The following is a 20742-nucleotide window of genomic DNA, read 5'->3' as shown; positions in this document are numbered from 1 at the left end:
GTCCTTAAAAAAGGTAAATTTTGTTTAAGATACCTTTAGTTCAGGTCTTTTTTACTAGCAGCCACACCAAATAAAAATTAATCACAATTTCAACTGCTATCTAAGCACCTCCTCACCTTATTAATGAAGAGCTTGCATTGCTAGTGGAGAAGGGAGAAGACTTCATATAGACAGCCCAACTCCTCTGGTAGATTTTTGACTAGGATTCAATTCCTAGTCCATATTGAAATTTTATAAGCCTTGATTTCCACCTCAGTAATACAGGAAGTAATGTCTGCCTTGCATTACTATTAAGTCTTGGTAAAAAGCACAGTGACATATAAAAATAATAATTATAATTTTGCCTTTTATTCATTATTTTCAGAAATAGTCTCTAGAGGCTTCATTTTTTCCTACACTGAAGCAGCTAGTGCCCACTGCCACTCCGTCCACAACTACTCACCCTTTCTACCCAACATAATATTGGCAACTAATGGTCACAGAGAAGGCGGAGTTGTTTTGTTTGAAACAGTAGAGTCCAATGATGATTACTAACGGGTATTAGTAATTAGTCCCTTATTCCATTGCAATGCCAATATACATTTTAAAAAGCATATGTACACTGCTGCATAGTCTAATTCTTAGGTATAAAGACCTATTCCTATAACATTTCACATGCAGAGAAATAATTTCTTGAGGGAGAGTATTCTATTTTTTTTTTCATTTGTTTCTATTATTCAGTGAGTCCTCATAGACATCTCTCACAGATATTTAGTTTAAGGAAGACTGCTGACACCAAGGAAGTTAATTAATAAGCCGAACTAACAGTCTGTGAAAAGAATCATTAAATACCAGTCTAACTGACCCGTATCCCAAGAAAAACAAACCAGTCTATTGATGTCACAGAAAGACAGCTAGGCAGAAGGCTTGCTTCATTCTATACTTTGTCCTTCTCCGGGCTGTCAGGGACTTGTGCAGGCCACCCCTGAGTATGCTCAAACACAGGATGCATTTGAAAATGGATGTTCTGGAGTCAAAGGGAACTAACCAGAAATTATACCTACAGTTTTGATCATAATGAGTACAGTAATGATTATAATAAGCATTTTAGGAAGCAATAAAGTAAAAAAAAGAAAAAAAGTGCTTACTGAGCAAAGGTTTTGTCTACGAGGTCCACGTTGTTGATTTTTACAATACATTCATTTTCGTGAAACAGTCCCTCCCGTTTGGACCTGCTGTTTTCTTCAATGCCACGAATGAAGAGTCCTAGAATCCTGAATGCAACATTTAGATCGAAGAGAATGACTGAATAATAATATGCAAGTTGTTTCTCCACTTGCAGCCGTTCAGAAGTGAGTACTAACTCCTCCTTATGAAAGAAATTATGCTTTACATCCAGGCAACTGTTTGCTATTTTAAATCTTTAGTAAAACACAAAACAAAATCAGAAAAACACACCTACCCTCACAACTCACTAAAAGAAGAAACTACCCCCCTAAGACAAATATACATAAACACCAACCCAGAGCACATTGATCAACAGATCCATTCCTCATGCTTTTACTAAACTTAGAAAAGGCTAGCATCGCTTAGTGGAGTTGAGGACACATGGGATTTGTGGTTTAGAGAGGGCATCACAGAAGGGCTGACTATAATAAGTAAGTTTGAGTTGGTGTCGAGGGAGCACTTGACATTTGATAACAGGAGAGGATTAGGTTTCACAATAGTCTTTTTGCAATCTTCCTACCTCTTTTAATTATATGCATTTTAAGAAGAAAACATTTAGCACAGACCACATCACTCAATTTAGAAAAAAGTTTGGTCCCATATGTTCGAGTCACTGAATTAAGTGTGTGTTGAGTGTTCTCTACGCACTTTGGATGGAGGGATATGAAACAGGGCTATAGGACCAGGATGACAGCTCAGTACCGGCCTGGAGTACAGGGGAAATTAAAAAAAAAAAAAAAAACAAAAAAATCTGGAGTTTTCAATAGGCCGAGTCTTCATAGAAGAATTTGGGAGGAAAGTAGGATATAAACTGGATCAGGAGAATGAATGGGATTTGGATTGGAGGAGACAGAGAACACATGGAGACAGGGTGACCGGGTGTGTCTGTGTAAGTGGAGCAGGATGGGAGCGCGTGCTGGATGGGGAGGCCAGTGCCACGTGGAGGGGCCTTGAATGCTAGCTGATGGACTTATCTGATGAGGCTGGAGTAGTCCACACTTCTGAGACAGTGGCCAGATGAAAGCAGGAGTTTGGAGAGAGTTGTCTAAAATTTCAACCAGGAAGAATCTGCATTCAGAGAGGATACTCCATGCCTATTGGTGCCTCACAGCTGTGGCTTAAAATAGGAGGAAGGAAAAGGGAGTTGGAGAAAAAGAACAGGAGAAAAGAAACTACAGCAATAACAAGAAAGAATTGTGTGTGTATATGTGTGTACTTGGATGCACCTATTACATACTGGTAGTATTTGAACTGAAAACTAAAAGAAACCAAACTTGTGTATATTTTAGCCATTTCTCATGTGAGGGATTTCCCTGTTCCTTGTGGCATGTAAGGGTCCCATGTTTCTCAGGATAAGACAGATAACATCTTCCATGAGGAGTCTGCTAGATATAGCAACCCCCCAGCCTCTTCTTCCCTCATCCTCTTGTTTACTTAGTCATACTCTTCCATACAGGTGTCTTACATGCTATTACGTATTCCCTTTGCATTAAGTCAAATCTAAATAAAACATGAGCACATTTTATGCGTGAATAGTCAGGTCCGCCATGGAAAAAGAGGAGTCTTTAATGAAAATGGAGGAGGAAACCATCTTCCTGTTTGGAGTTGCCACAGGGTGGGGCCTCTGCCTTCAGGAATTCAGTTCATCTGATGAACCTGTGTCATCTCAAGAAGGCCAGAGGAGAGGCAAATGCAGGGCTGTTTAGATTTCTACTGCAAAACAGTTAAATGAACACTGTGGGCTGATACATGAGAGAGCAAATAGTCACGCCATCTCCTACTGAGGGGAAGGCTCTGGGTCACAAGCCAAGCATGCACTGATGCTTAATTTCCGAATTCTAGTAGGTTAGTGAACTAGTCATATTCTGTGTGAAGGAGAATAGGGGACAACACTACTATGTGATAAAGAATATGAGATTTAAATTAATATTTGTAAGGTACTAATCCCACCTTAATCTCATAACATAATATTAAGAATTGAACTATTTGACATGTCAAAAAAAAAACAAAGGGGGGGGGGAAGAAAGAAATAGAACAAAATAGTGTTTCTCTCCTAAATTAAACAACTCTCTAATAGTTCACATTCTGGATTTTTGTTATGGTGGATTCACAATAACACGATCCATTAGGAGGCTCACATGTGGTTATAAACTAGTTTATGTAAGCGATATTTTTTTAACAAGCATTCAAGTCTTCCTTTAATTTAATTCAGTACATCATCAGTCATGTAATGTTGCTCCCTAGGATTTAATTTCACATTTTGGGAGATGAATTAATTCTTTCAGGCCACTGGGTTGCAATTTAGCTGGCATATTACAGCTGGAGTATGCTATGTGAACCTCACTCATCTAAATAACCTAACTTCCCATGAAAAATTTATTGACAGAATAAGCCCAACTGTAAAACCCATGTGTCAGAGGTAATTTTGGTAAAATGTAAAACTGGCTGATTTTATTAGTTTGGTCCCTGGCAACGAACCACTCCTGCCTTCTTTATTCAATGGAAGGGGTGGATTCCCTCCAGTTTGATTTCATCCAGACCAGTATTTTCACAGAAGAAAGACTCTCTTTTTCCTCTTTGTCCCTAATGGGTGGGCTGTGGGGAGCTATCTCCTTTGGGACCAAGGCTCTTTGAGACGTCAAAATTAACACTGCAGAAGAGTTACAGGCTGAAATGAACAAACTAATTTGCATTAAGGAGCACTGATAAGGAGGCTGAAGTCCACAGCCCAGCAGAATGAGAGGTGTAACAATTGCTTCTTGTGCTTCTAATAATCATGTAGGCACAAATCTGCCCACTGCTTGCCTCCTCCTTTCTCCCCACAGTATCACACCACCTTGGTCGCTCACCAGCTGAGACTTTTTACCTGAGCATATCTTTTCCTCACATTATATGTCCCTCTTCATCCATTCCTTCCTTCTTCTGTTTCATACTTAGCTGTTTTTACTGTGAAGCAGGTATACTATGCTATCTTTATTTACTGACAGACAATTAGATTTCATGCTTTAAATTCTAAAATAAAACTATATATATATATTTCTTTTTTTAATGAAATCAAGTTGCTTTTTACTTGCAGGGACTCTAGGTGTTTTTTTTCTTTTACATTTTTTTTGTTTTTATCGCGCAAGCCAATTTTTCTCCATTTAAGCAGCATTCTGTATCCCAGTGAATCCAACGAGGCCTTGTCTAGTATAACAGTCAGTGTGTTATACTCAGGGTGTTCTAACTTTGATTATGGATCTTATTCTACAACAGGTGTGGCTCTATTTTTGTAAAAGAAAAAAAAAAAGAAATTAAAGGCAAAGCCAATTACAGTAGTCTTAGTAAATAATTAAATGTAAATTCTAATTTAAAATAATGACATAAACCAATAAATGGAAGGAAATTAAGAACTAAGTTACCACTATGACCTTAACTCCCCCCACCCTCTGTGCTCACACAGGGTGACCATATGGCATGATGAAGTCAGACACTTGTCTGACACGCTCTATATGCAGTTGCTTCTAGACACATGGGTTGAGTTAAGTGTGCTGTTTCAGCCTGTACTCATTACTTCTTAACTTTTATTGGCTCATGTCTCCACTTCCATATTATTTTTTTATGTTTTTTAATTAAATTTCCTTTCTGTAATACTAGTGGATAGCAATATATATATATACACATATATACACACACACACATACAATCATTTCACAAAGTTACTGAAAAGTTGACCATGAACTTATAAAAGTTCATTTCTGCACCAAGCTGTTCTGTTTTAGACAAAACAGTAATAGTCCTAATAATTTACACATTCATAGGTTGTGTGTTTTACAAGGAGTATTAATATTTTTAATGCCATTTAATCCCCACAATCTTGATGTGAAGTAAGTATTCACAAGAGGCAAGTTTAGGGGACTTGCTCAAGGTTATTCAAAAGAGAAAACTGAGATCCAAATCCAATTGTTTCAAGTCCAAGTCCAATATTCTTCTTCCTGTTCTACAAGGCTTATGCTAGAAATCAGAACCAGGAAGGAGCAGGGAGCAAATCAATACACTGTAGTGCGTTTTCCTCATTTGAAGTGAGAGAAGATGATTTCTACTCTAGAGGGTCAACTTGTTTTCCGAACGACTGAAATTGAAGTAGGGTGACTGTCATGTTATATATTTCTTCATGGTTTGAAAATTGGGATGATCTTGTGTTCTATTCCAGCCTCATTAAGCTAAAGGGCCTAGTAATTTAGCCACGCTCGTATTTCACAAAGCTCTATCAGTACACTTCTGCCAAAAGCCATTAGAATTTCTTGTGACAACTGGGTAAATACTTGCTCTGTCTATCAAAAACAACCTCAGCTTGTCCTGTGCCATAACCCATAACATTTATAAACATGCTTATTAACACATACAGGAAATGAGATAATAAGAGCCACTAGCTTTTCAGTTCATTTCTTTTTAGGGGACATTCATTCCAGCGAGAGCTTGGCATCAGATGTTATTTGCTAAAAAAGGTGATGACTTTGCAATTACAGGTAGCAGATGGCTACCTGCTGAAAATGATGCCAACCAAAATATCATGACTAAATCTGCTCTTGCCACTATATGGCAGACAAAATTGAATAAATATTCAGAACCAGTAAATTAATACATATAACCTTTGGGAAAAGTTTTGTTCTAGAAAGAACAATGGAGTGAGGACAAATCAAGAGATTTGGATTTTGTATGACCTTGAGGAAAATCAACTGACTTTTCTGGTCTTCGATCACTTAAACTAAAATCAGGCGCTTTGCCTTTTTAATGATACATTTAAGAAAATAAATTTAACAAAATAATTTAAATCATGTCAAACAGGGAGAAACTGATTTTCTTCAAGTTTTTGACAGCCTTTGTCAGTATCAATCTAGTCCTCAAGGTAGCCATCCTCTTGAAAAATAATATAATATCTAATACTAGTTTCATAAGGTTGTTAAAATGGTACTAACATTAACTCTCAGGCACACATTTTAATTCCCATCAGTAAAACAAGTTTTACATCCAGTCAGCGAGGAGTGAGTGATAGTCATTCAGTTGTGTCCGACTCTTTGTGACCCCATGGACTGTAGTCTGCCAGGCTCCTCTGTCCATGGAATTCTTCAGGCAAGAATAATGGAGTGGGTTGCCATTTCCTTCTCCATACATCCAGTTAAGTAGACATGAATTTCAAGAAATGGTGACACAATAATATTACCACTTACTAGCATGAATTTATCAATTTGTCTTTAAAATTTCAAAAGGATGTATCAAATTATTTTTGATTGATTACATTATATTTTGGAACAAAATAAACAGAATAAAGGCATTTTGCTACTTAGCCAATCAGAATATATTGAATTTCTGATATATACTTAGAATATTAAAATATTTATTATTAGAGGTTCCATAAACATGAAGAAGATCAAGAAATATCAATTTGGAATTATTATATTTCTTTTAAGTGCATTTTTGAACATTAAAAAATTCAGTTGCTGTATTTATCTAACCACATGTTAAAGTCTTTCACAATTTCTGTTTATATGTTACTGATAAGAATACTTTAAGAAAGTACTTCTTACTTAATTGTAAATACAGAAAACATGATTTCTTTTCCATTGTATCCTAGAAGTAAGTGATATTATTTTATTTCTAACAAATAAGTGGCCAATAGAAGCATGTACTGAGGTGTCCATCTAAATAACAGAGACATACACTTAATCCTCTTCTAAAAAATGTTTGGGAAAATGAGCTCAAGTCAAGTTTTTCATTAGCATGAGCTTCTGATATAAGGAAAACATCTTACCTTCCACTCAGAGATGAAAAGAAAGGCACTACATGTATTCCCAAGGGGCCTCCTTCCCCGGAAATCTCCACCATTCTTGTCATATCACTGGGACAGAAAAAAAGAAAAAGAGAGTAAAAATGAGTCTTTGCCAAAACAAAAACAAAACAACAGATGTGGCATATTAAAAAGAAAACCAAAAAAGAACCTTGGATTTTAACAACTACTGTAAATTTAACAGCAAAGATGAAATCAAAGGAGTACATGATTTGCTGGAATGTTCAGAAGATCCAGGAAATAAAATGCTTAAAAGGCTATCTGATTTCTTATTTTTTCTCCTAGAAGAGGAACAAATGGAAATGACTACCTACAAAAATAACTTCCTACTTAACTTAATCTGCATAAATCAACATATTTTAAAAGATGTACACAAAAAATGAAATTTCTCCCTATTGAGACACACTTGAAAATTACTGTATAGAGGATAAAATACATGGAATCAAGCATATCTATGCATAAATATAAAGTATGGCTTTTCCTACAGAACAGAGGAAAAATGAAATAAAATATGTATTTATTAGAAAAAGCACAAAATTACATTTTAAACAACTGTGAAGCCACAGTTGGTAATACATATTGGCATGTTCAAAGCTTTATACATCATAACTTGAACTAGCCTTTCAATAAGGCATCAGCTGTATTCAATAGAACAATTCCAAATTTTCACCTCCTACTTTTTTTTTTAAGAGGTATAAAAAGAAGTTGCAAAGCCTGGAGAAAATGTATTACAGAAAGAAATAGAAAGCCTGACCTGCCTAACCTACTCCAGATTAAGGAAAGGATGAGCCAGAAACATTAATGGACAGTGTATATGACTGAAATATACAAGGTGTTGTGAGCTTTTGAGTAATAGAAAGTGGAACTAACAAGTGTTTATAAAGATGAAAAATAATAACCATGAACAATTATTGGCTCCTGTAATCCCAGAGAGAGAAAATAAAATTGCCAGAGGAAAATGATAAGTTGAAGCAAACATCCCCATTATGGAAATTGTAAGCAGGTCTCTATTGTTTCCTATTTACATGAAAATGACCTGAAACTAGATGTCAAATTAAGAGCTACAGCTGCTACAAATACTTTTCTGCTCCAAATTGAAAACGGGGAAATTTTGGCTCCTTGCTGGAAAGTTGAGAACAGCATTAAGAACGCAAAGTACCTGATGAATTCACTCTGCATGAAGTACTCCCTAAATTATCAGCAATCTAAAATAAATACATTAAATATATTCTCATCAGTGGATTAGGCTTATTTTTAATGTGTTTTCATTGCAAACCTATTATCATTAAGAACTGCAAAAAAGAGCCTGTTAGCTTCCAACATTTATGGAATATGATGGAATTTCAAAATTGATAATAAATTTCAAATGAGTTTTGCTCAGATATTGCTGATATATTTAAAATTTGTTCAGTCAAGCAGGTTATAACAGAACCCTAGAATAAAAGTTAGGAAAAAAATAAATCTTACAGTGCTAGTATCATGGAATAAAATATATTCTTCTCTATACTTCCTGTGTGAGCATAGACACTATATGAATACATGCATAGGAAATACTATTGAATATATATAAGTATGCATTATAGGTCCTGAATATAAAATGTCTGGTGGGAAAAGAAGGTTCTGTACCTTTCAATGGACCATAAAGAAATAACTTTTATATAATAACAGATTTATAGTACATTTTTAGGTATGTGAGAAACACTAAACCCAAAGCATTCACATTCTAGGGTTACTATAATGTTGCAAAGACTTTTAAAAACAGACTAAAACCTTGTTTAACCATTGAAACTTTATTATCTTTACCTTTTATAATATATTTTTACAGTTTTGTACCTAGAACATAATACAAATCTTTCTTAATAAGTGCATTAAATATCCACATGCTGATAGATAACATTCATATGTTTTATACAGAGGGTTTTGGAATATAAATGTTTAGTCTAGACAATAAGATTTCAGCTTAAAAAAATTAGGATGGCTTTATGGATTCTTTTTTTCTCGTTTGCAAGTATTTCTTTATCCCACTCATAGCCTCTCCTGTAAGACATAATAAATGTATCAGACTGATACCTACTCTTTAGTAATCATTAACCTTGCATTTTTACATTCACTTAAAAGCAAATCCTATAATTTGTTAAAGTAATCAATCTTATTTCAAAACACTAAAACTTTTTTGGGGGATACAGTATTAAGGTTCATTTCAACTTTGTAAGATTCTCTTTTTCAGTATTTCAGAATAAACATTTATGCTCTCTTTATATGTGACAGTCACAATTATTTTGGCTGGCATAATATTTGACACATGTTAAATTACTATCACAAAAATATTACTATCCCAAAAAAAGGAGCATAAAAGACTTTCAATTTTGTTGATTGTAATATGTAGATACTTAGAGAATTAGATCTATTAGTGCTATAGACAACCATTACAAGTTTTACAGACTATGTTTACCAGATCTTTATAAATTGCTATCCATTATCTGTTTCAAGATGGTAAGGAAAGCCATATGAAAAAGGAAACATCATAGACAAGTCTATGTTTTAAGTTTATTTTAAAAGGGGAAAAATAAAACCACTCAGTGTTATTTATACTCAGTGGTGTTCTATGGAAATCTCTGTATAAAGACCCTCATGGAAGATAAACAAAGCAAGGAGGGCTAGATGCAGTTACCTGAATACACATCTCATAAAATGAGATTTTACTAAGATGTAAAAATATGCTATTAAAGTTATTTGTTAAAGCAGAATAGAGTTCAAGGACGAGTGAGCAGGGTATATACACATTTACTTATGTTCTGGAGGTGGACTGAAAATAGAAAATGTAGAGAATGAGGTGAGAAGGCTATTTGAGCAGTGGAAAGAAAAAAGAGATCGGCAGGACTTATGAAAAAGAGACAAAAAATGAACTCTAGGGCAAAGGAAAAAAAATATTTCAGTTACAAAAAGAAAAGTTGGAAACTTTCACTAAACTCAAAATAGCTAACTATAGAACTTTCTAAGATCTACCAACACAAATGCAGATAGTCATCAAGCATTAGGTTGAATAGTGTTAAGCAAGTTACATGTTCTAAGGTCTGACTGACAAAATTGATTTGAATAGTTACTGGAACCAGTGGCTACCCAGTGCTTCCCTGATAGCTCAGTTGGTAAAGAATCCACGTGCGATGCAGGAGACCTGGGTTCGATCCCTGGGTTGGGAAGATCCCCTGGAGAAGGGAAAGGCTACCCACTCCAGTATTCTGGCCTGGAGAATTAGATGGACAGTCCCATGGGGCTGCAAAGAGTCGGACACGACTGAGCGACTTTCACTTGCATGAGTGAAAGTACAGAATCAGTGGCTTAAAATGAGCCTGTTGTGAATGGCTATGGCAAGAATTAGATGGAAAGTGCTTCACTTGGTTCCTTCCAGAAGAAAGGCATGAAGCCTGAGAAAGAATACAACTGGGGCTGCAGATGAATGGCTGTAAGTCTAACTTCTCCACAAAAGACAAATGCACAGTGTCTTTAAGATTAGTCAATCTTAAAGTAAGAAAAGAGACAGAAGTAAGGAAGAGACAGAACTTAGGGCAGGAAGAGGGAGATGCTTTGTTTTGGGAGGAAATATTAACTTATGAAATTACAGAGAAAGTGCATCCTTTTGGTGGCTTTGAGGCAGGTGTCTGCGTAAATCACTTAAAGTAAGTACCAAAGTACGTTTCCTCATTTGAACAATGAGGGAATTAAGATAAGTTCCTAATAGAGTTGTTGGCATTAAAGAAACAAAGAGAGAACATTATACAAATACATTATACACATAAAAATTCTCCCCTACAATGTAATCTCTAGGCTTCCTGCTGCAGTCACCTGCCCACCCCAGCTTCCTGACCCTTCCCTTAGTTTCACATTTCTTCTCATCCTCCCTCCATTCAAGAGTCTTTAATGGAGTCTGCACTCACTCGACTTCCCTGGTGGCTCAGACGATAAAGTGTCTGTCTACAATGCGGGAGACTGGGGTTCAATCCCTGGGTTGGGAAGATCCCCTGGAGAAGGAAATGGCAATCCACTTCAGGACTATTGCCTGGAAAATCCCATGGACAGAGGAGCCTGGCAGGCTACAGTCCATGGGGTCGCAAAGAGTTGGACACGACTGAGCGACTTCACTCACTCACTCTGCTTTCTGAACTTGGCCTTAAACTAATTTCAGATGACTTTTTCTACACTGATGCTCACAACGTGAAGTTTCTTAGTCTTGGTTAGGCAAAGTGAAATAAAACACCCAGGAATCAGAGAAGGCACACACAACATGTAACACTAGAGTCAAAGGATTTGAAGACAAGAGTGGTGGGTGTAGATTGGGTCTCTAGAAGTTAATTGCTCTCAACTACAATTCCTTAGCCTGCTAAAAGTGATAATAAAACTCATACAAAAAGTCCGTTGGGATAATCAAACACATATTTTAATTAAATATTATTTTTAAAAAATCTTGTACTCCGTTCCTCTGAATCCCTTGTATCTAGAGAAAGCTTAGCTAATTTTTTCATGTAGCTGTAAACCAAACAATTGTTCACTCTATAAATACTTAGTAGGGACTTCAGCAAACTTTCCAAAAAGCTAACATGTAAAGAAAAATGAAATTAAAGGCAAACAGAATAAGAGTATTGCATTCATTATGTCTACCTCCAAAAATAATCTTATCAAGCTTCTAAAAAGACAGGGCCCTAGAGATTTCCTGCATCAAGTTTTTAATATTGTGCAACTCATTAATAAAAGAAACACAATCTAAATAAAGAGTAACTGTCATATGGCCATAAATTGTAAGCTTGAGGAAAATCTACACAGTAAAGCAGTGGGATAAAAGATGATCACACATTTTTTTTTCTTACATTAATTCCAGGTAACATGCTTGGCATTTATAACTAACTGGATTGAATGAAAGAAGTATGCTGACTAAATGAATGAATGAATGACCACCAATCTCAGAAGCATCACTCTCCAGTGTTAAAGCCAACAATCTATTAGACACAAAATTTTCATGCAAATTTTGAAGCAACTTCAGAAATGATGATGACAGTGATGAAAATAGAGATGATGATGATGTTGACATTGGTAACAACAGCAACAGGGCTTACTCTGCCTCAGGCACTGTTCACAGCACTTTATTAACTAACTTTGTCTTTAGGTAACAGTTTAGTTAACAGTTAACTCTGAAGGAAGGTTTTAGTATTATTTCCATTTTACGTAACAGAAACTAAGGCAAAGATTGATGAGCAACTTGCCTAAGCTTCTAGAACTAATAAGCTGCAGAGCCGGAATTTGAACCCAGGCAGTAGCTAGGGACGAGCTAAAAATTATCACAGAGCAAAGCAAGTGCCCATAACCAAGAGAACAACTGATTTTGTATAAAAATTACTTACATTAAAAACACAAAAATCTGCATTGATAGGCTAGGTTCATTTTATATACATAGAGTAAATATTGCAAGATTGTTAAAATGCAGTGCAAAGTAGTATTCAAAGAGCTAATGTTAAAGTAGAACACCACACCACAATGAACTCTGAAATGTTCACTTTAAGCTGTAGCTCAAAGAGAAGAAAAAAACAATTAAGAAATCTAGGTTGCAGAAAAAGGCTGGAAGGATTGAGTCTCATTTGTACGTGTTTGTCAGGAATTTCTCATGTAAAAAAAGAAAAGTAATTTAGCAATTAATTTTAGAATTAGGTTTCACTCAAGTATTCTTATCTTGATCTTTCCTATAAAATAAAACTATAAGTTAAAAAAACATTCAATTGAAATAAAATATTCTTATTCACATAAATAGAATACCTCAACACATCCATCGTTTTCGGTGATGTCAGTAGTTCTGTCTGCATACCATTCATAACTTCTCCATCTTCTAATTCCTCCGTGGAATTCTGTAGTGAAACAAACCATAAGCATGTGGATGCTATGCACATAGAATTGAAAATTTGAATAAAAAGTCTCAATGGGAGAGAATAAATGGTTTTATTCTGGATATATACAGTGCACTCCGATTTCTTTGAAGGCTGGAAAAAGGTGTTAATCTTTTCAGTGTTTTCAATGCTCTTTTCTCTTCCGTTTGGTTTCTGAAATACTCACATGGACCATTTACACAAGGCAGTATGTTAAGAGCTTTGGAATACATCATTTAGCTTCCTGCTACTCAACCATAAGCACTGGGGACTGAGTGTTTTAAATCAGCAAGGAAAAGGGGTACCAAAGGGAAGGTGCCACTGACAGGGGGTGATGTATTAGCTTTAATGTACTGTACTTGCTTGTACCCACCTCAATGGCACAAAATAAAAAGCAAAATCCATGAAAAAAAAAAACAGTTGCCTAGGAAGGTCACTTCTATCAAAAGTATAGCAGGAAAAGTGAAGGATAAGAAATCTGGAGTTCTCATTTGTCTTAAGACTTTCATTCTGAGGATGCTGTTTAGCACAGAGAAACTAAAATTAACCATTTAACTTCTAAAATCACAAACAGTCTTCTACTACAAAGAAGGAAGAGGGTGAGAGAGGTCCTGCACTCCAGGACGGTGGCAAAATTGAATTGGATGTTACATAGAGGAGAGAATAGATTCTAGAAAGCCAGCCCACTTTAGGATTTCATTTAAGTAAGACATTAGTTCTCTGTTAGGCTTTGGAACTGAACTGTAACAGAGTAATTTTGCAGACACACCACTCTTCAGGATCCCAGCCACAGATAGCACGTGTTAAGGACTTGAGTCTCAGTGAACAATCACATGGAGTGTTCATGGGTCTAAAAATGCAATTCAATCAAAAAAACACAATAGATGAGTTAAAAGGTTGGACATAAAGGAATAAGGTTAACATTTGGAAGAAAACAAGACATAGAGGCACAAATCAAGCAGTATGTCACTGTGACTTGATTTTTTTTTTTAATGTATTTCATTTTTAGATTGAAAACCAACATCTCAAACTTAGGGGTTGAGAGTTTGGTGAAGGATTTGATCTGCACTAAATTTTTAAACATTTATTTGCTTTCTCCTCTTCATGAAGAAAGGAAAAAAAAATCCAAAAAGTTAAAGGACACATTTTAGTTGAAGGCACCAAATCTTAAAAGATGAATGGTTCTGAAAGCTTTCAAACCTTCACCTTATTATGAAGTGCTTGATATATGTTTACATTGAAACGACACTGGATTGGGGAGGTTACAAAACACTTGAGTAGAAAATTTAATAAAATATATCATATCATCATTTGATATGACTAGAGCCCATATCAAAACATTTGATGGCTGCATTTATGTCAAAATCATTAACTTTCTCATCTATCACAAGAGGGAGCTCTATAAAGGTGGAGGCTGTATCTAGTCCTCTCTATATTAAGCACACAATACACAGGATTAATTTAGTGAATGTTAATGAAGAAATAAGTTGAATGACATTATATTAGTTTCCTAACGATCTGCAATAAGTTCAAAAATCAGTTCACTTCAGTTCAGTCACTCAGTCATGTCTGACTCTTTGTGACCCCATGGACTGCAGTACGCCAGGCTTCCCTGTCTATCACCAACTCCCAGAGCTGACTCAAACTCATATCCATTGAGTTAGTGATGCCATCCAACCATCTCATCCTCGGTCATCCCCTTCTCCTGCCTTTAATCTTTCCCACTATCAGGGTCTTTTCCAATAAGTCAGTTCATCACATCAGCTGACCAAAGTACTGGAGTTTCAGCTTCAGCATCAGTCCTTCCAATGAATATTCAGGACTGATTTACTTTAATTGACTTTAATTTAATTTCCTTTAATTCCTTTAATTGATTTCCTTCAATTGACTGGTTGGATCTCCTTGCAGTCCAAGGGACTCTCAAGAGTCTTCTCCAATACCACATCAACTCTTCAGCGCTCAGCTTTCTTCACAGTCCAACTCTCACATCAACACATGACTACTGGAAAAACCATAGCTTTGACTAGACATACCTTTGTTGGCAAAGTAATGTCTCTGCTTTTTAATATAGTGTCTAGGTTTGTCATAGCTTTTCTTCCAAGGAGTAAGTGTCCTTTAATTTCATGGCTGTATTCACCATCTGCAGTGCTTTTGGAGCCTAAAAAATAAAAAGTCTCTCACTGTTTCCGTTGTTTCCCTATCTATTGGCCATGAAGTGATGGCACTGGATGCCATGATCTTAGTTTTCTGAATGTTGAGTTTTAAGCTTATCTTTTCACTCTCCTCTTTCACTTTCATCAAGAGGCTCTTTAGTTCTTCTTAGCTTTCTACCAAATGGGTGGTGTTATCTGTGTATCTCCCACAGTGTCTGTCAGAGACTTAGAATTGACTTGGCTGGGTGGTTCTGGGGTAGAATCTCTCATTGAGGTAGAATTTAGGTGTCAGCAGGGCCACAATTCAGTTCAGTTCAGTTCAGTCACTCAGTCGTGTCTGACTCTTTGTGACCCCATGAATCGCAGCACGCCAGGCCTCCCTCATGTCCATCGAGTCAGTGATGCCATCCAGCCATCTCATCCTCTGTCGTCCCCTTCTCCTCCTGCTCCCAATCCCTCCCAGCATCAGACTCTTTTCCAATGAGTCAACTCTTCGCATGAGGTGGCCAAAGTACTGGAGTTTCAGCTTCAGCATCATTCCTTCCAAAGAAATCCCAGGGCTGATCTCCTTCAGAATGGACTGGTTGGATCTCCTTGCAGTCCAAGGGACTCTCAAGAGTCTTCTCCAACACCACAGTTCAAAAGCATCAATTCTTTGGTGTTCAGCTTTCTTCATAGTCCAACTCTCACATCCATACATGACCCCTGGAAAAACCATAGCCTTGACTAGATGGACCTTTGGGCTGCAATTACAGTCATCTAAAGACTTGACGTGGAGAAGGCAATGGCACCCCACTTCAGTACTCTTGCCTGGGAAATCCCATGGGTGGAGGAGCCTCATAGGCTGCAGTCCATGGGGTTGCGAAGAGTCAGACACGACTGAGCGACTTCACTTTCACTTTTCACTTTCATGCATTGGAGAAGGAAATGGCAACCCACTCCGGTGTTCTTGCCTGGAGAATCCCAGGGACGGGGGAGCCTGGTGGGCTGCCGTCTATGGGGTTGCACAGAGTCGGACATGACTGAAGTGACACGGCAGCAGCAGCAGCAGCAGCAAAGGCTTGACTGGAGTTTTCAGAGCCAAGATAAAAAATCTGCCTGCCATGTGGGAGACCAGGGTTGGATCCCTAGGTTGGGAAGATCCCCTGGAGAAGGAAATGGCAACCCACTCCAGTATTTTTGCCTGGAGAATCCCATGGACCAAGGAGCCTGGTAGGTTATAGTACATGGGGTCACAAAGAGGCAGAAACGACTAAGTAACTAACACTTTCACTTTCACTTATTTTTTCTTTATAAAAGCTTTATTAAGATATGACGTACATAACATTAAATTCACCCTTTTAAAATAGTACAATCCAGTCCTTTTAAACTTATTCACAGAGTTTTGCAACCATCGCCAATATCTATTTTAGAGTAATTTCAAAATTCCACAAAATAACCTCATACTCATTAGCCAGAATGGCGCATCGTTCCTGCTTGCCCATTGCAATCATTAAGCTACTGTCTGTCACTAAGGATTTACCAGTTCTGAACAATTTTTTATAAACATTATCATAAGATATGTGGCTTCTATCATTTATCATGATGTCCTTAAGACCCTCCCATGTTGCGGCATGTATCAATATTTCATCCCCTTTTTTGGTTAAGTAATATTCCACTGTATGTATATAGCACATTCTGTTTACTCATTCATTACTCGATGGGCATTTGAGTTGCACTCATCTCTCATGCTAGCAAAGCAATGCTCAAAATTCTCCAAGCCAGTCTTCAAAAGTATGTGAACCATGAACTTTCAGATGTTCAAGGTGGATTTAGAAAAGGCAGAGAAACCAGAGATCACATTGCCAACACCTGTTGGATCATCAAAAAAGCAAGAGAGTTCCAGAAAAACATATGCTTTATTGACTATGCCAAAGCCTTTGACTGTGTGGATCACAACAAACTGTGGAAAATTCTTCAAGAGATGGGAATACCAGACCACCTTACCTGCCTCCTGAGAAATCTGTATGCAGGTCAAGAAGCAACAGCTAGAAGTGGACATGGAATAACAGATTGGTTCCATATCGGGAAAGGAGTACGTCAAGTCTGTATATTGTCACCCTGCTTATTTAACTTATATGCAGAGTAAATCATGCAAAATTCTGGTCTGGATGAAGCACAAGCTGGAATCAAGATTGCTGGGAGAAATAGCAATAACCTCAGATATGCAGATGACACCACCCTTATGGCAGAAAGCAAAGAAGAACTAAAGAGACTCTTGATGATGGTGAAAGAGGGAAGTGAAAAAGCTAGCTTAAAACTCAACATTCACAAAACTAAGATCATGGTATCCAGTCCCATCACTTCAGAGCAAATAGATGAGGAAACTATAGAAACAGTGAGAGACTATTTTTTCCGGCTCCAAACTCACTGTAGATGGTGACTGCAGCCATGAAATTAAAAGACGCTTGCTCCTTGGAAGAAAAGCTATGACCAACCTAGACAGCGTATTAAAAAGTAGAGACATTACTTTGCCAACAAAGGTCCATATAGTCAAAGCTATTGTTCTTCCAGTAGTGAGAGCTGGACTATAAAGAAAGCTGAGGGCCGAAGAATTGATGCTTTTGAACTGTGGTGTTGGAAAAGACTCCTGAGAGTTCCTCGGACTACAAGGAGATCAAACCAGCCCATCCTAAAGGAAATCAGTCCTGAATATTCATTGGAAGGACTGATGCTGAAGCTGAAGCTCCGGTACTTTGGCCACCTGATGCAAAGAACTGACTCATTGGAAAAGATGCTGATTCTAGGAAAGATTGAAGGCAGGAGAAGTAGGGGATGACAGAAGATGAGATGGTTGGATGGCATCACCAACTGGATGGACATGAGTTTGAGCAAGCTCTAGGAATTGGTGATGGACAGGGAAGCCTGGCATGCTGCAGTCCATGGGGTGGCAAAGAGTCAGACACACGGAGTGATTGAACTGAATTGATTTCAGTTGTTTCCACACTTGCTTATGATTATGAATTATGTTGCTGTGACCATTTGAAATAGTGTTCAACTCTGAAATAATGCTAAGAATGAGAAGTTCTTGTGTATGCCGATATGTTTCATTTCTCTCAGGTATATACTGAGGAGTGGAATTGCTGGGTCAGATAGTAACTAAATGCTTAACATTTTGAGGACAGCTATAGTATTTCTAAAATATCTGCACAATTTTGGATTCCCATCAGTAATATCTGAGGGTTCCAAATTCTCCAAATCCTTGCCAACACTCGTTGCTTTTCTTTAAACAAAAATTAGCCATCATAGTGGGTGTTGAAGTTTTTGTTTGTGTATACCTAAAAACTAATGATTTTCATTTCCCTAATGATAAACGATGGTGAGCATCTTTGCATGTGACTGTAAGACATTTGTGTATCTTCTTTGAGGAAATGCCTAGTTATTTGTATATTTATTGTTGAATTGTAAGATTTTTCTAAATATTCTGTGTACAAATTCCTTGAAAAGAAAGCAAAAGTGAAATATTAGTCACTCAGTTGTGTCTGATTCTTTGCAACCCCATGGACTGTAGGTCACCAGGCTCCTCTGTCCATGGAATTTTCCAGGCAAGAATATCCGAGTGGGTTGCTATTCCCTTCTCCAGGGGATCTTCCCAACCCAGTGATGGAATCTGGGTCTCCTGCCATTGCAGGCTGATTCTTTACCATTTGACCCACCAGGGAAGCCAGATATCCAAAATTTCTCCTATTCTATGGTCTCTGACTTCACTTTCTTGATCGCCCCTTTGAAGCACCAAAGTTTAGAATTGTAATGAAGTGTGATTTACGTTTTTTTCTGTTACTGTGTTTGGTGTTGTATCTAAGAAATAGTGCCTAATTCAAGGTCACAAAGATTTATTCCTGTTTTTCCTAAGAGTTGTATAGTGTTAGCTCTTGTATTTAGGTCTATTACTATTTTGAGTTAATTTTCGTACATGGTGTGAGGTAGGGAATACAATTTCTTCTTTGCATGCAGATATTAAGTTATGCCAGCATTAGCTGTATTAATGCCCTTATCAAAACTCATTTGACCAAAAATGCACAGTTGATTTCTGGACTCTCAATTTTATCCCATTGATCTGTATTCTATGTTAGTACTACATAGTCTTGCATATTGTAGCTTTGTACTAAATTCTGGCTTTTTAAAAAATGTTTGTTTTGACTATTCTGGGTGTCTTGCCTTTTCATATGAATTTTAGAACCTGAGCATCATCTTTTTTTTTTTTTTTTTTTTGCAAAAATGCCAGCTGGGTTTTGATAAGGATCACACTGGATCTGTAGCTCAATTTAGAGAGTATTACCATCTTAAAATGAAGTCTAATCTATGAACAGTTAACAGTGGCAGTTATTAAAATAAATATTCATTTTGGCTTTGTAATTCTATATAAACATATATCCTCAAAATGTCAATGAAAAAACTGGGATGTTTGTAATATGGTTTTAACTATTTTTGATTCTTTGCTCCTATTCCAACTACAATTTTCTTGTTGATCCCATGCCAGGGTAAGAAAATAGCATATTTTCCGGTTCAAATCAACATTCTGCGAGGTTCAAAGGACTTTTTTCTAGTTCTACTTAGCTAGTAAGTAAAGGTTTTATTTATGTCAACAAAGTACTTAATGCTCCAAGTATATGAAAATGTCAGTTAGAATTTGAAAGCAATATTGGGCCAATTGCAATGTGATAATCTGCTCAAGGGTAATTCTGAACTGACTACAGTTTTATAGCAATCACATCAATCACTACAGACTTAAAGAACAACATTCACAGACATATGTCTAAGACAAGAGTTCTACTATTTTAAAAGTAGCAGCAAAAACTCTGCCTGGCCACAGCTATCAAGAAGGTAGTAATTATAGTTTATCATCTCAACTAACAGGCAGTGCTTGTCACTTGCCAAAATCATTTCTACATATTGCAGTGGAAGAATTCTTTCATATTCTCTAGAGATGGGGCCAGCAGACAGATGCTTAGGGCATCCGATAAGGAAACAAAGCCAGTTTCAAACTGACTTCAACAGCACCACAGCGGTGCAGTGCTTCAAGACTTAGACAAAGGCAGCTTATTTCTTGACAGGGTCTATAAAGTCATTTTTTTTTTTTTTACTTACCAAATGAATAACAAACAATGATTTAAGAGCACTTAGACTTTTCCTATACTAAATAATATAATGAAATGAAGAATCACAAAATCACACATTTAAAATTGAAAATTATATATATATATATATATATTTTTTTTTTCTCACAGCTTATTTGAATAACTTTGAGACAAATCTGTAAAATCATGACTTTTAAATTTGGAAATAAAGGGGCAAAAATAATTTGATGATGAAGAGCTAGGGAATAAACAATGAGTGTTGAATAGCCACTATATTTCTTCAACTTCAGGCTTGAGAAATTTTAATTATGTGACTTCAAATCCTCAAACTTGCCTCCAGAAAACACAATGGTTTGCGAAGCTCTACCCTTAATCTTACTGGTAAAATGATTATAATATTTATTTTAATGTTAAAATAGATACGATCAGTGGCATTATAAAGGAATAAAGCCATGTTGAAATTTATCCGATCTCTTTCTTTTGTTCGCATTACAATCCTTTGCTCCCTAATACAGTTTAGCAGGAGGTTT

At 36.7% G+C, this 20742-nt stretch overlaps 1 protein-coding gene across 14 annotated transcripts in view; it reads right to left on the bottom strand.

Moving 5' to 3' along the window:
• Positions 1–20742, bottom strand: part of PARD3B (par-3 family cell polarity regulator beta) — a 1164360-nt gene that overhangs the window by 529942 nt on the left and 613676 nt on the right. For 13 of the 14 annotated variants that reach the window (XM_055573198.1, XM_055573199.1, XM_055573203.1 and 10 more), the window contains 3 exons: positions 12836–12924; positions 6998–7084; positions 1128–1253 (listed from right to left, as the gene is read on the bottom strand). In XM_055573198.1, the coding sequence (XP_055429173.1) occupies positions 1128–1253; positions 6998–7084; positions 12836–12924 (302 nt within the window). The remainder of the gene's footprint in view (positions 1–1127; positions 1254–6997; positions 7085–12835; positions 12925–20742) is intronic. The other variant, XM_055573202.1, reaches the window with a different exon arrangement.

This window comes from Bubalus kerabau, chromosome 3, assembly GCF_029407905.1.
Source record: "Bubalus kerabau isolate K-KA32 ecotype Philippines breed swamp buffalo chromosome 3, PCC_UOA_SB_1v2, whole genome shotgun sequence".
Taxonomy (NCBI): Eukaryota; Metazoa; Chordata; class Mammalia; order Artiodactyla; family Bovidae; genus Bubalus; species Bubalus kerabau.
The sequence above is the reverse complement of the archived record's forward strand: the minus strand, read 5'-3'. Positions and strand labels throughout refer to the sequence as shown.